Here is a 13,365-nt window from a genome sequence, read left to right as displayed (position 1 = left end):
GCTAGAGCCAAAGAACTAATAATAGGGAATGAGTGATGTCTTCTGATGTACCAGGGTTTTGTTATTAAATAGTAATAACAACTTTGTTAGAAGGTTGGGACGAATCACAGAAGACAGTTTCACTCACCCACTGTTTTATAAATAAGAGCTCTTGGGGCGCCTGGGTGGCTCAGTTGGTTAAGCAACTGCCCTCGGCTCAGGTCATGATCCTGGAGTCCCTGGATCGAGTCCCGCATCGGGCTCCCTGCTCGGCAGGGAGTCTGCTTCTCCCTCTGACCCTCCCCCCTCTCATGCTCTCTCTCTCTCATTCTCTCTCTCAAATAAATAAATAAAATCTTTAAAAAAAAAAAAAAAGAGCTCTTAACAGCAAACCCCTGCTCAAGGCACATTGACATGTGTGAATCCCTAAGTCAGAGCTTCTCATTCTTCACTATACAGGAGAATCACTCCCGGGGTTTCTAATTCAGTGCCTCTGAGGTGGGGCCTTGGCATTTTCATTTCTAGTAAGTTCTTAGAGCTGATACTGATGCTAGTGATCCAGGCCCTAAGTTTTCTCTTGCCAAAACAGTGAAAACTATAGACCAAAACATTTCCCTTCTTGCCTAAGCTGCTAGGAGACTCAGGGACAAATACATTTCCTCACTTAACACATTGTCCCAGGTCCCTAACAGCACTGATTTTCTCGTCTTCCCTTAAAGAGCCCTGGGCCTCTTTTAATAACTAATTGTCTTATTATTTAGGCCTTGTTTAAATTTATTAAACTGACGAAAATCCTTTTGAAAACACGTAGAATATAACACCTGAACAAAGAATGCCAGTGACCAGTCTAAAATCAGTTTGGGAACACACAAGCCATGTTATCGGAAAGACGGAAGGCTCTATTTTATCTTCTTTCTTGAACAAACACACACACTCTTCTGAGTGCTGTGCAAATACAAACTCATCTAACCCTCGTTAACAACCCCAATGTACACTGTTAACTATTCCCGTTTTATAGCTGAAGAAACTGAGGCGCAGAAGTTAAATTACTTGCCCAAGTGACGGAGGCAGAGAGGCCACGTGCTTCTACACCAAGGCTGCCCATGTGTCACTGCTCAGCGTTAACTGCCTTTTCAAAGCCAGCGGCACCTGCTGGTCCCCTTCCCTATCGCTGCCTGCAAAGTAAGGCACACCGCGGTGTTTAAAACGGCCCCGGTTTCTCAACCTCAGCACTTCTGACATCTTGGACCAGATCCTTCTTTGTTATGGGCTGTCCTGTACATTGCAGGATGTTTATTAGCAGCACCCCGGTTCCTCCCACTGGATGCTATTGGGGCATCCCTCCTCCCCCTGTTGAGACAACCAAACATTGCCCAATGTCCCCCAGGGAAGGGAGAAGGAGGAGAATCCCCCCCCCCAGCGGAGAACCCCCGAGTTAAGCCCCACACTGTCAAAGCAAACCAGAAGATGGTATGCGCGTCGACTCGGGTGACGCCTCCGAACCGTGAGAAGCCAAAGAGAAAAAGAAAATCAAAGAAAGGAAAATCGTGACCGCTTCCCAGAGTGGCTTCCGACACAGTAAGAAAGGAAGACAGTCGAAAAGGGTTTACAGGAGCACTGGTTTATTCTCAGATTAGAAAGACAGGAGAGTAGACACAGCGGAGAAAGGCAAGGGTTGTAGGGCACGCTATCCCGAAGAGCGGACGAGATGACAGGTTAGAGTCCGGACTTCCCACCAGGCTCTGCTCGCTCGGGAACCTTCCGAGGTGGCCACTACTTACTCTTGTTGTTACTGTTCTCACTGACAAAATCCTCGGAACCATCTGTGTCGTCCTCGTCATCTCCGGATGAGATGGCATCTGTATTCAAAAGAATATAGCCATGGTTGTGTTTGTGCAAAGCAAAAGGCTGCAATCACGTACAACTCAGTCCTTCTGGAGAGGGCCTTCCACAACCCGGGAGGAGCCCACGCAAAAAGTCCGAGACCGTGTTTAGCAAAGATGGTTTTAATGGCTTAAATTTTCTCTCCATGATGACAGTTGGTCTGTATTATGATTCGCAAAGCTTTCCGCTTTCACGTTATTTAAACATGCTGTCAAGTAGGATATATCAAAACTGGATTTTAAGCTTCAAACAGCATTCAAGTCCCCAACAGATTTACTGATTGTGTTGTGATCCATCCAAAGATTCTTTCCAACACCACCTTTCAGTTCTCAGGATCCCCTTCAAGAAGGGAATTCGTCCCTAGCCAAACTTAACCCCTGTGTGGCCTTCCATCCGTTTACTAACTTCTGAAAGCGAACCTTTAAACTTGGCCACAAAGGGGGTCCGTGCAGCTCCCCCTAACTGCACGGAAGAAAAATAAAGGAGAGAAACTCACATTTTAATAAAAGGAATCCAAAATCTTCCACATCAAATTTCAATACTGGATTCTAAATGCCAAGGATGCCAGCAGTATGGGTGGCGGAGGGAAGGGGGCTGTTTTTACTTCTATAAAGGCAGACTGTCTTAAGAGAAAATGTTACTTTGCACATGAGAATCCTGTCATTTTTAACGACCAGCCTCTCTGGTTGAGCTGGTCCCGTGGAAGAACTTCAAAAACAGATCAACAACAAACTATGAAGCTCTGTGCGTGGCATCCAATTAGCAGCTCCCACTATGATTTCCCTTGTCCAATACAATTTGACCCAGAAAACGGCTACAGAGGGGAGAGCGCGGAGGGCTCGCAGGCCAACTCACCTGTGACATTCACCATGAAGTAGACAGCCTCACTGTCTACCGGCCTAGCCGCCGTGCAAGCATAGAGGCCGGAGTCTCTAGGCGTGGCACCTTTTATCTGCAAGTATTCCCCAATAAGCACTGTCCTATTGTTGGGCCCCAAGTGTACCCCATCCTTAGTCCAAATGATCGTGGCGGCATCTCTCAATGGACAGCACAACTCTAGCGACTCCCCGGGTGCAGCCACGTAAACTTCAGGTTGGGAGATTTGGTATTTGGTTGGCGGCTCTGCAGAAAGGTAGGAGAGAGAAGATGGAGACAGATGGGAAGGAGGAAAAGGAGAGAACGTCCAACAAAGGTCAGTGGCGGCCCGTTCATTCCTGGGAGAGGCCGTTGTTGGTTTGCAAATGGCCCCAGCGGGCGTTCACCTCTGCCCGCGCCCGGGAACCCAGGAAGCAGCCTCGTGCACAGAGCAGACTGAGTGTCCGAAACGTGGACCAGAGGAAGCGCCCAGTGGAAGCTGCCCTGCTGAATCTGCGCGAGCTGGGGGGCTGTAAACACACCGCCGAAACCCAGCATGGAACGATATTGTACAAGAAAACTTTTCAGTCGATTGCCAATCCAAAGTCTGCTTGCAACTGTCACACCCCAGCAATTCTATTCTTGTGGCATTTTTTTTTATTTGTAGGGACGTGTGTTTTATCATTTTTTTCATCCGATGCGACTGCATGGCTGTGTGTCTACACCTACACACACACACACACACACCTATTTATTTTTGTTAGACTTTGTTGTCACAAAGCCGAGCTTCTTAAAATGAAATGCCTCAAACTCAAGGGAAACTAATGAGTCCTTCTACAAAGCTGTAAGGCTCAGATCACTTTGCCGGCCTGGAGACCTAATTCTGTGCTGGGCAAGCTGGAACACCCTGTTTTTCTTCATACCAAAAAGAATGAAATGCCCCCAGACAGCCGAGAGGTGGTCTCCATATTGCACTGAAATGGATCTGGAAATGAAGCCGCTGAGCAAGCCGCTGAGCAAGGGTGTACCTTACCCTCTGACACAGTCACAGCTGGGTCCCTCCCTGCCCGCCAGCCCCCACCAGTCCTGGGTTCCAGCCCCCTCAGACCTGTAACTCTATGTCCTTTTAGAGGTATGCCTTCCTCCCTCACCTCCCCATTTACCCAATTCATCCTTCAAGGCCCAACTCATCCTGCTAGATGTGGGCTTGCCATCCATCCCCCAGGCCTGGGGTGACATGGATCTCCCCTCCTTGTTCACCTGCCCACTTCGCCCGCTTCTCGGGAAGCACCACGGATCCCATGGCCATGTCCTGTCTCCCAGGGAGACAGTAAGATCTAGACGGAGGGCTCAGGTCCCCTTGGGCGTCCCGCCCCGCCCCCAAGCATACACATGGAAGGGCCCCGTGCCAAACAGGATTGCAGTCCCCGGACATGCAGGGCAAGAGGGGACCCATGCAACGTGTGCAAGCAGAGGTGAGAGGGAGCCACAGGTCTATAAGGAGAGCAGCCGGAGCTGCTGGCTGGGACCCACAAGGACCCATGAATGGGCTTTCATCCCTCACAATGGGAGCTGTGAATGGTACCCAGAGTCCCAGACCCAAGAAACATCAAGCTTCCCAGCTCTGGGATGGCTCCAAATCTGGGCAGCATCACAAGGCAATTGTTTTGCCCTTTTGAGTGTAGTCTGGACAAATCTCCCATGTAACAATGGAATAAAGTCACTTCGTGCCTTAGTCCCACGGTTGAAGGAACAGGGAGGACCGTGTGCCTCTGGTTCTAGAAATCCTCCACAGCACCATCATCAACGGCCAACATGGGAGGGCCAGGACTCCCCAAAGGGGCACCTTCAAAGGCACACATGCCAAGATGGGCCCAGATGCTGAAGAGGACGTGGACATAAAGAGATAACCACAACAACAAATAAGAAAAAAGTCAAATTTAACATGACAAACGTACCCGGGAACAAGGGCAGAAAACCCCAACTCAAAGACAGGTTACATTTCCCAAATAAGTTTTTTTTTCTCATTCAACACCTACTGAACACCTACCACGGGCCTCGCTTTACTCTGGATGCTCAGGAAGCAACAGGTCACCATGAAATCCTTGCAACACCGGTGGGACTTTAATTATAGCGAAGGTGACCGACAATAAATAAAAAATCAGCCAAAAATACAAAGTACGGGAGGCGGTCTTAAGTGTCAGGAAGCCAAACACAGCAAGATGGCAGCACCAGCACAGACTATGGGGGAGGACTCGTTCTAGAGGGGACCTGGGAAACTATGGCCCCCAGGCCAAACCCAGCCTTCGCCCGTTTTTGTAAACAGAGTTTTGCTGGCTCGCAGCCACACTCGTTCCTTAAGTATGGTCTGGGGCCACGGAGCTGACTAGTTGTAACAGACGCCCTATGTCCTGCAAAGTCTTGCCCTTTACAAAACGTTTGCCAACCCCCGCTGAATGGGCTGTTGAGGGGAGGTTTCTCTAGGGGGTGAAGGGCACAGTGATGTTTGAAAGATGGTGCTGGGAACTTAGCTGGAAGGCCCTCAGGCCACTTCCTGAGGTTGTTCAGGTCCTAATGCAACTGAATTGCAGGACTAATAGAAAGATCCTGAACTCTGAAGCCTGGGCACAAAAGGGAAAGGAGGAAAGATGTGGGCAAGAGGGGGAGGAAGAAGAGGAGAAAAAGGAATTCAGTTTGGCCCCAAATCTCAGACCTTGCCCCACTTCCAGAGGCCTGGAGTCACCTCAGTACTCATGGTGCCCCAAAGGACACCTGGCCCAACCCCTTTCACAGCTGGTTAAAGCAAGGATCAGATGCCATTTGGGTCCCCTACAACTGACAAATAATTACTGAAACAGCACCCATAATGTTAGAATGAGTTTACACTGGATTGGCCCAGATCATAAAATAATCAATATTTATGAGGCCCACATGGCATCATCATCATGTCACCAAGAATATTAGAAAATTGGCTTTCCTCTGAGTCAGAGTTGGTCATCAAGAGATGACCGAGGAGGAGTAACTGGACCCAAACCACAATACTCCCCTCTCTCTTTAGGAGAGACTGGGACCCATGCAGCCAGCCTGCTTCTACCCTGGCCCTCAGATCAGGAGAGCCACGTCCCTGCTTCATGCAGGCAGTGGGACACGCTCACACTGCTTTAAAAAATAATAATAATAAGCAAGATACTTGCACTTATGATGCAGAAAAATCTCTCCCCTGACCAAGGCAGAGCCATGATTTCCCTGTTTTTAAAGGAATGCATGTTCACTGAGAAACCTTTGCCTCACCTGAAATAGGTAAACCACTAAGTCTCGCTGAAACCAGAGGTGCCCGGACCCATTTCACCAAAGACACCACCACCTGCCAGTTGGAGGAGGAGGAACAGGGCACAATGAGGCCTCAAGGTCAGGGACCGCGTCCTGTTTGGGGCTGGACACACAGGAACTGCTTGGTAAACGGCTGCCATCCTGCGTGAGAAGAGGATGGAGCCCTGAGGCCCAATTCCACTCCGTTCCTGCTTGATCTCTCCACCCCCAGCCCCTCATCCCCTGAAGAACAAGAAGGCCCAAATAACACGGTGTCCCTTGTGAGGACCCAGTGAGCCAACCGAAAGGAAGCCCATCATCCCACCCCTAGCTTGTTGCACGACAGTCAATACCGCTGTCGTTCTTCAAGGCTGAAAACGCTCACGGGGACTTGAGCACCACTCTTTCCAGAGGACACTCAGAGAAAACCTGGACTGGTGGATCTCCACAGAACGCAGGACAGTTTTAATGACGGGCTCCCAACTCGGTGTAAGATGACTTCTACTACAAGCGGGTTTTTATTTCTAGTAAAACCAGGTCAAAACTATCACCCAATTTTCCAGTTAGATGATAAGCTTCAAGGACAGTAAAATAACTCCCCCAAATACATCAATAAGGATGTTCATCCATAAGACGAAGCCACCTGACTCCAAGTCTGAACCCGTAAGCCCAGCATGGGCAATTCAGAAAGCATGAGCTCCTCCCTCACCTGAGCGACCCATTCACAGAAAGCTCACGGGGGCTGTGTGAAGCCCAGGAAGACCAGGGTGCACGCCAGGAGAGGCACCCTCAGGGAGGGCAGCTCAGGGAGAAGGGCAAACAGGCGAATAAAAAGAAGGGGAGGGCGGAAGAGAAGAAGGACGGTGGTGGTGGGGGGAGGGGGAATGAGCGGGGGTAAGTGGGGGGAGGGGGAATGAGTGGGGGTAAGTGGGGGGAGGGGAGGGACGCCACACCGGTCCACTGTCACACCACCCGGCAGCACCCCAACCCAGCTTGTGGGTTCCGGCATCAGACACCTCGGGACAACGTGCAAGGACACGGGCGCTTTGCCTGGAACCCCAACAGCTGGCTCCGTGGAGGCCACTCCAGGCTTGGGTTTCTCTTCTGCACCCGACTCCCTGCAAACACGCTCCCCGAGTGCTCTGTCCACATCTGCACAGGTATGTCCCTCACACTGCTCTGTGCGGAGCCCAGAAGATCCGCCAAGTCCTCCGACACCAGCAACGATGCGTCTGCGATGGCCCCGCAGCCTCCCTGAGGTCGGTCTGCCTCCACGGACACGGCCGGTGCCCCCCACCCCAACCTGACTCCAACAAGCTGCTCGGCCCGCTCTCTAACACACAACGGCTGACACGGGGCAAAGTATTCCCCGGGAGATTTAAACAATACCTTTTAGAGTCATACTCTACCATTTCCTGCGTTTCTTTTTTTCCTGGTGCTACAGCTTACTTTTAACCTTTCTTGTGCAGAGCGGGGCCGAAATCCACGTGTCCCTCATCTGATCTCGCCAAAACACAACCGGGGGAAGCTTCCAGAAGCCACTCTGCTCCACACCAAATACTCTTTTCAGGGACGTCCGCAGACGGACACCGAATGTGCCCACCTATCGCTCATGATGTAAGTTCACAAAGAGGTGAGAAGGCTAGACAGACGCACACTACCGTTGGACAGTGTCGCCGTGACCCGAAACGGCTAAGCGGGCCAGCAGGTGAGGTGACGGCCGGGGAGGGCTCTCCGGGCCGGTTTCTACGCGCCGCATGCACACGGTGGGTGCGCGGATTTCAACTTTCTCCCCAGAAGTTCCAAACCCTGAGAAGTGTCAGCGGCAGAAGGTCTCACTGCTTCTTCTCTCTAAAGTGACTCCTGGGAGGTTAGGAAATGAAAGAGTGGGCACGCAGGAGGGGTCCCCCGCATGCAGCCTGCGCGATCCCCGCTGTGGGCCACCCTCCCCTCCCCTCCCCTCCCCTCCTCTCAGGAAGGCCTCATGCCCTCACCCCTGGGGAGCAGAGGGGCCTCATCTGGGCAGAGAAGGAAACTGAGGCAGGGACCATGGACTCTCGTAGGGACACTGCGTGATGTCAGTGGCCGCAGGGTAAACAAGCCCAGGGAAGCAAATCCTGGCTGGCTGTTTCCAGAGCCCGGGGGAGGGCGGGGAGCGGGGCGGGGAACATCCCGTGAAAGTCAGAAAAGGGCCGTGACTTACGCACCCTCGCCAGGGTCACCAGCAGGACCGCCTGGGGACAACCGAAGCGGGGAGGGCGTTGGGAACAGTGAGCTATTTCAGGTAACGCTTTACGTTGCCAAACCAGCCAGAGCAGCACTTCAGACTGTCACTTTTTGTAACGTTTGCCTATAAACCTTCCCGTGTGGTTTTTGAAATGGCGCCCAAATGCAAACAGAGAACAGATGGGAAGCCCGCGCGTCGCCCCGTCCAATCGCTTGCGGAGGGTGGACGACAGATTTAAACCCTTCCGGGCGCACAAAGCAGCTTGTGCCTCAGGACAAGTACGTCACACGGCACAGATTCAGCCTTTGCCGGGGTTTCCTCAGGACGGTGGCTTTTCACAAGTAAGAACCAGGAGCCCCGGCTTCGAGGATGCGGTGGGATGGCCACTGGAAGGCAGCCCCGACGCCCCTCCCTCTCAGATAGTCAGGGGCATGCAAGCCCCCAAACACGTTCCTCCAGAAAGGGTTAAAAAGGGAGAAAGAGAGAGAATGGGAGAAACAGATCGCCCACGGCCGGGGTGTGGCCTGCCGAAGCCTGGCCTGGGGCGGGTGGCGGGGACAAACCTGCGCCCCTCGGCACAGCTCGGGGCCCCCACGGGAACTGTCGCACCAGCCCAGGGGGCAAGAGTAGTAAAACAGCCTGGGTTTCCCGGTGCCCTCCCAGATATTGCACTGCCCTGTACAGGAGAAATAAATATCACCGCTGTGGGGCTGGCTGCCAACGTCTGGACAGAAGCAGCCCACAGACCGAAGCTGCAAATGTCACTGCAATGTCACAGTGCGGGGGACACTTGGAAGTACACGGCAGCTGATCCTGTCTGTTCCGGTTAGCCTCGACTCACCCTCCTGGTCTGAGATGGCCTGAAGCGGCCGCGCCATGCTCCAGGTACGAAGTTTTACCTGGCCGATACCCAGTTTTCTATCCACGGGGCTGGAATACAAAACCCCGTCATCGCACACAGGCCTCCTGAAGTATTTTTACAAGCGTGAGCTGAGGGAGTCTGGCCAGTCGAGACCCTGGGCATTACGGCCCAGCTTTTCCGTAACCCACAGATGGCACTGGATCAGCCTGCCTGGCACCGGAACTCACCAACGGAAAGACATAAAGGCACCGGGGTCCCCCGCAGTGACGTCAGAAATGACCGCCCCTGCGGGCCCTACCCCAGGGGCTCTGCGAGACACACAGCCGGTGAGGGTGACGGCAGAGCTGGCTCTCTCAGCTCAGACATCCTCCAAGCTTCCCCTCTGCAAGAACAGACTTGCAGAAGACAAAAATCCTGACATCAAACGGAGACCTTATAAGGCTCCGTACTACTTGTTCTTTAAGAGGCAGAGGCAGGAGGGAGAGACAAATACGCTGCACAATATAAAGATGAAAGCTCCCTACCTCAAGAAATACTGCCAACATAAAAACGGGGGGACACAAAGAGTCAAAGCAATGGAACGCAGATACGTAAACAGTCTGAGAGGCTGCAGATTTCTCTTTCCGACCGATTGTCGGGGTGTCTTACAGACACACGTCAGCACTTAAAACTCTCCTTGTCGGCTCCACGGGGGCCGTAACAACCACTAATAGCTACCTCTGCCACAGTAGCTTGCCTGTTCCAGAAATTCTGGACTGGCTCACATTCCTCATGATCAGACGGGATCATGGCATATGGTTCCAATATGGTAACCATTAAAAATTACATATTTAGACACACCCCTCATATAATTTAGGTCTATCTTGGAGATACATGGCAAACAGCCTTCCAAGTTTGAAAAGAAATGATGCTGCTGCCCATGAGAAAATCAAACTGCAAAAACAGCCAAGTGCCTAGGAATGCTCATCCAAGGAGTCATCACTATCACCCGAGATCTGGACCCTAAGTGGAAATATTCACTCCCTGTCTTTGGTCAGGATCTCCTCTCCTTTTGATCCTGATGTTCCAAGGCTGTTAATTATCACGTTCTCCAAAAGGGGAGAGGGGGACACCAAAAGGAAGGTTTACTCCCCGTTCACGACACCTGCATCAAATTCTTATGTTCAGGAGAGCAGAATTTCCACCGGACCCCCAGGATGCAGGTAGCGAAGAGCCCCATCTGCCTCAAGTCCCCGGCAGCTCTGCTTGAGCAAGAACCTCAAAAGTGAGCCCTCCGTTCAAATGGCATTTCCCAAACATGCCATCAGATTATGTCACAGTAGTCTGCACCCCCGGTCGGATACAGAACGAGAAGTCTATGCGCTCAACTGCCTGGTCATCCAGGCCCAAGCCTCCTGCCTTCTGGAAACACACTTGCCAGACATGGGAAGAAGCTGGTGCGTCTCAAGATCTTCAGGGCTTCCTTGGGCACACTGCTGGTGGCCCCGCCGACAGACCCAGACTCCCGGGAAATCTCTCCCGGCGGGAAGGTTTTGTACTCCCTGTATCAGGAAGGGAACTGGGGGGAGGGGGACAGGGCTGCACGACAACGTAAAGGAATGAAGGAATGAACGGGATTTGCCTGACCTTTCTTAGCAACACGATCTTTAAGATCAGGAGTGGCCTTGCAGAGGTGTCTCCTCTAAAATGAACACATCATCTCCGGTTCTGAAAACCTCATCTGTGCGACCAGAAACAAGCCTCTCAGCTTTTGTCATCACTTCTTATTTCTTCACCTGCAAGCCAGGAACGTAATAAAAGAGAGAGTGGGCAAAAAGCAGCTAGCTCTGGCCCGGCCCTCCACAGACACACGAATGTATCCGCCAGCAGGAAGACCTTCCAGCCGAAATCACTGCTCCTCGGCGGCAGTAGACAAAGCACGAAAGAAAGAAAAGCCACCTAACTAGGTGTGCTCAACACGGAAGGATGGGGATGCAGCACACCAGAGGGGACCCCTCCATTATATTCCTAGCGCCCCTAACACACAGGTTAGTCTTAATCATCTCTAGTGTCATTCTGTTTTCTGCTTGTGCACGTGTGTGAGTTCTAACCACAGAGCCCTGTGGTGGAGTTCTTGCCTTTCTGGGACCTCCCCCTCCTTCCACAACCCCTGTATCTGCAAACAGGTGCCGAATCCCACCCCTGGCTCTGGTGCTCCCTTCCCTGCACTCTGTTCCCGTCTGTCTCAGGAGCTCTTCCCACCCACTCCAGGGCAATGCGGCTCAAGTCCCTGCTCACAGGCTCCCCCTTCCAGCTGCCCAGCTACAGAGGTGCTACCCAAAACCTGCACGTGCCCTTCCTTCCACGGCTTCCCCACCTGCAGCCTCTTGCTGAGTGGAATCACCAGCTCCAAGTCCGCCCCAAAGCCCCGCTTCTCCCTCCTGCCTCCCATCGGATCGGCCCCTGCATCTGCACCCCTGTCAATTCTCTCCGAAACAGCTCTGAAAAGAGCAAGGACAAGACCTCACTCGTGCAGGTTCACTCCGAGCCCCTAACTTTTCTCCCAAAAGACCTCTACGATGCCCCCAACCCACCGCCACGGTCCACCCTATGTATCCACCACGGACCACCGGAGCAAGCTTCTGAAAAGCAAATCTGACCTTGACTTAAAAAAAAAGGCAGAGACCACTCCCCACTCTGATAGGGTAAAACCCAAAGAACATCACCCACATTAAGGCCTTGGTTGCTCCAGGCCCCAGGTCCCTCTCCACCCTCTCCCTCACACCCTAGACTTGTCTGTTCTAATGGGCACTCTTTGCTCTACCTGGAAACCCTGTCCCACTGCTCTGCCTGGCAAGCTCCTGTTCGGCCTTCAAAGCCCAGCTCAAATATCATCTCCTCTGTGCGAATTCCTGACCCATTAACACTGCTCTCATCTCCAAGACGCTACAGTCTTTGTTTATACATCTAGTACATACACAGCCAAATAGAGTCCGCCTCCCCCACCCATCCCCTCCAACTGAGCTTCCTGAGGAGGGGATCAGCACAGTGCTTCTCAGACTTTATTCTGCATAAAGACCACCTGGACAGTTTATTAAAACACAGCCCCTTGGGCCGTACTTCCAAAGTTTCGGCATCAGTAGAATGGAGTGGGGTCTGAGAGTCTGAATTTCCCACAAGTTCCCAGATAATGGTCATGCTGCTGGTCCAGAGCCCACATTGGAAGAAGTTCAGTGCCAGTGTCCAAGGGCAGTCTGAGACCTGGTTTTGCAGTGGTGAACCCACATCAACTTGGGCAGCCCCTTCCCAGCGCTGAGCCTGAGTCCTGGTTTATAGAACAGGGAAAACACCTCCAGGCTAGCCTGCTGCTGGTCAAGGTCATCATGAGGACAAACCAAGAGGCTGCCCAGGAAGGCCTTTGTCAACCCTGAAGTGGGAGGCACGTCTGAGAAAAAGCACCCCTCACCCCAGCTCTGGCCAGGGTGGGCCTCGGTTCCTCTGTGCGGGTTGTAGCTTAACGCTAACTAAGCAGATTTTTTTTTTGCCCCCACCACATGGGAACCTTGATTTGCATTCCTCTGACTTTAAGACAGGGTTTTCTTTCAAATGTGCAAATCTGTCACATTCTATCTATGTAAGTTACCTAAGTGGGGATTTCTGGAATGTTCACAAATGGAACTAAACATCCCAGGATCTTTCGAGAGTTGTTATCAACCCCGATGACACCTGCTTGATGACTTTAGTTGAGGGAAGAGGCCTATGGCTTATTAAAATAGCATCTACTGTTCATCCATCCAACAAATCAAGGATACCTGATATTTATATGCGGAGCACAGAAACCCCAGCAGTTCCCTTGACTGGACACCTCATCACAACCCCACAGCATGCCGGGAGTAACCCTGAACGCCAAACCCCTCGGGCAAGGGGCCCAACCCATGCCCTGCACAGGTCCCAAGCTCGAGGAGCCAGGCTACAGCAAGTGGGGTAACCGGCCTGCTTTCCAGAGACCATGTCCCAAAGCCAGCCCTCAGACTACACTCCAGAAGCAAGTTTTCAGGGGTGGCAAGTCACCTTTCCACACTTACTGTTACCCCTGGCTCCTCGAAGCTGCTCAGGACCAGCTCACCCCCTGACGCGCACATAAACAGTCCACAGTGCATACTCAAGGGGGTAGGTACATCTGCCCTACGAGTCCCTGAAAGGTCAGATGGTGTCCAGATCCTCTGTGACATCTTCCCCAGTAAGTACTTTCGGAACACGTGAATATAGT

General features: G+C 52.2%; 1 protein-coding gene across 18 annotated transcripts in view; it reads right to left on the bottom strand.

Moving 5' to 3' along the window:
- FGFR2 (fibroblast growth factor receptor 2) overlaps nucleotides 1–13,365 on the bottom strand; it is a 99,723-nt gene that overhangs the window by 70,497 nt on the left and 15,861 nt on the right. For 8 of the 18 annotated variants that reach the window (XM_081823362.1, XM_081823357.1, XM_081823360.1 and 5 more), the window contains exons 3-4: nucleotides 2,719–2,985; nucleotides 1,761–1,838 (exon numbers count right to left, since the gene is read on the bottom strand). The exons of 5 other annotated variants lie outside the window; for them this stretch is intronic. In XM_081823362.1, the coding sequence (XP_081679488.1) occupies nucleotides 1,761–1,838; nucleotides 2,719–2,985 (345 nt within the window). The remainder of the gene's footprint in view (nucleotides 1–1,760; nucleotides 1,839–2,718; nucleotides 2,986–13,365) is intronic. 5 more of the 18 variants (XM_081823364.1, XM_081823367.1, XM_081823375.1 and 2 more) reach the window with 1 other exon arrangement.

This window comes from Leptonychotes weddellii, chromosome 6, assembly GCF_054177405.1.
Source record: "Leptonychotes weddellii isolate Sample4059 chromosome 6, ASM5417740v2, whole genome shotgun sequence".
In the NCBI taxonomy this organism is placed as follows: Eukaryota; Metazoa; Chordata; class Mammalia; order Carnivora; family Phocidae; genus Leptonychotes; species Leptonychotes weddellii.
The sequence above is the reverse complement of the archived record's forward strand: the minus strand, read 5'-3'. Positions and strand labels throughout refer to the sequence as shown.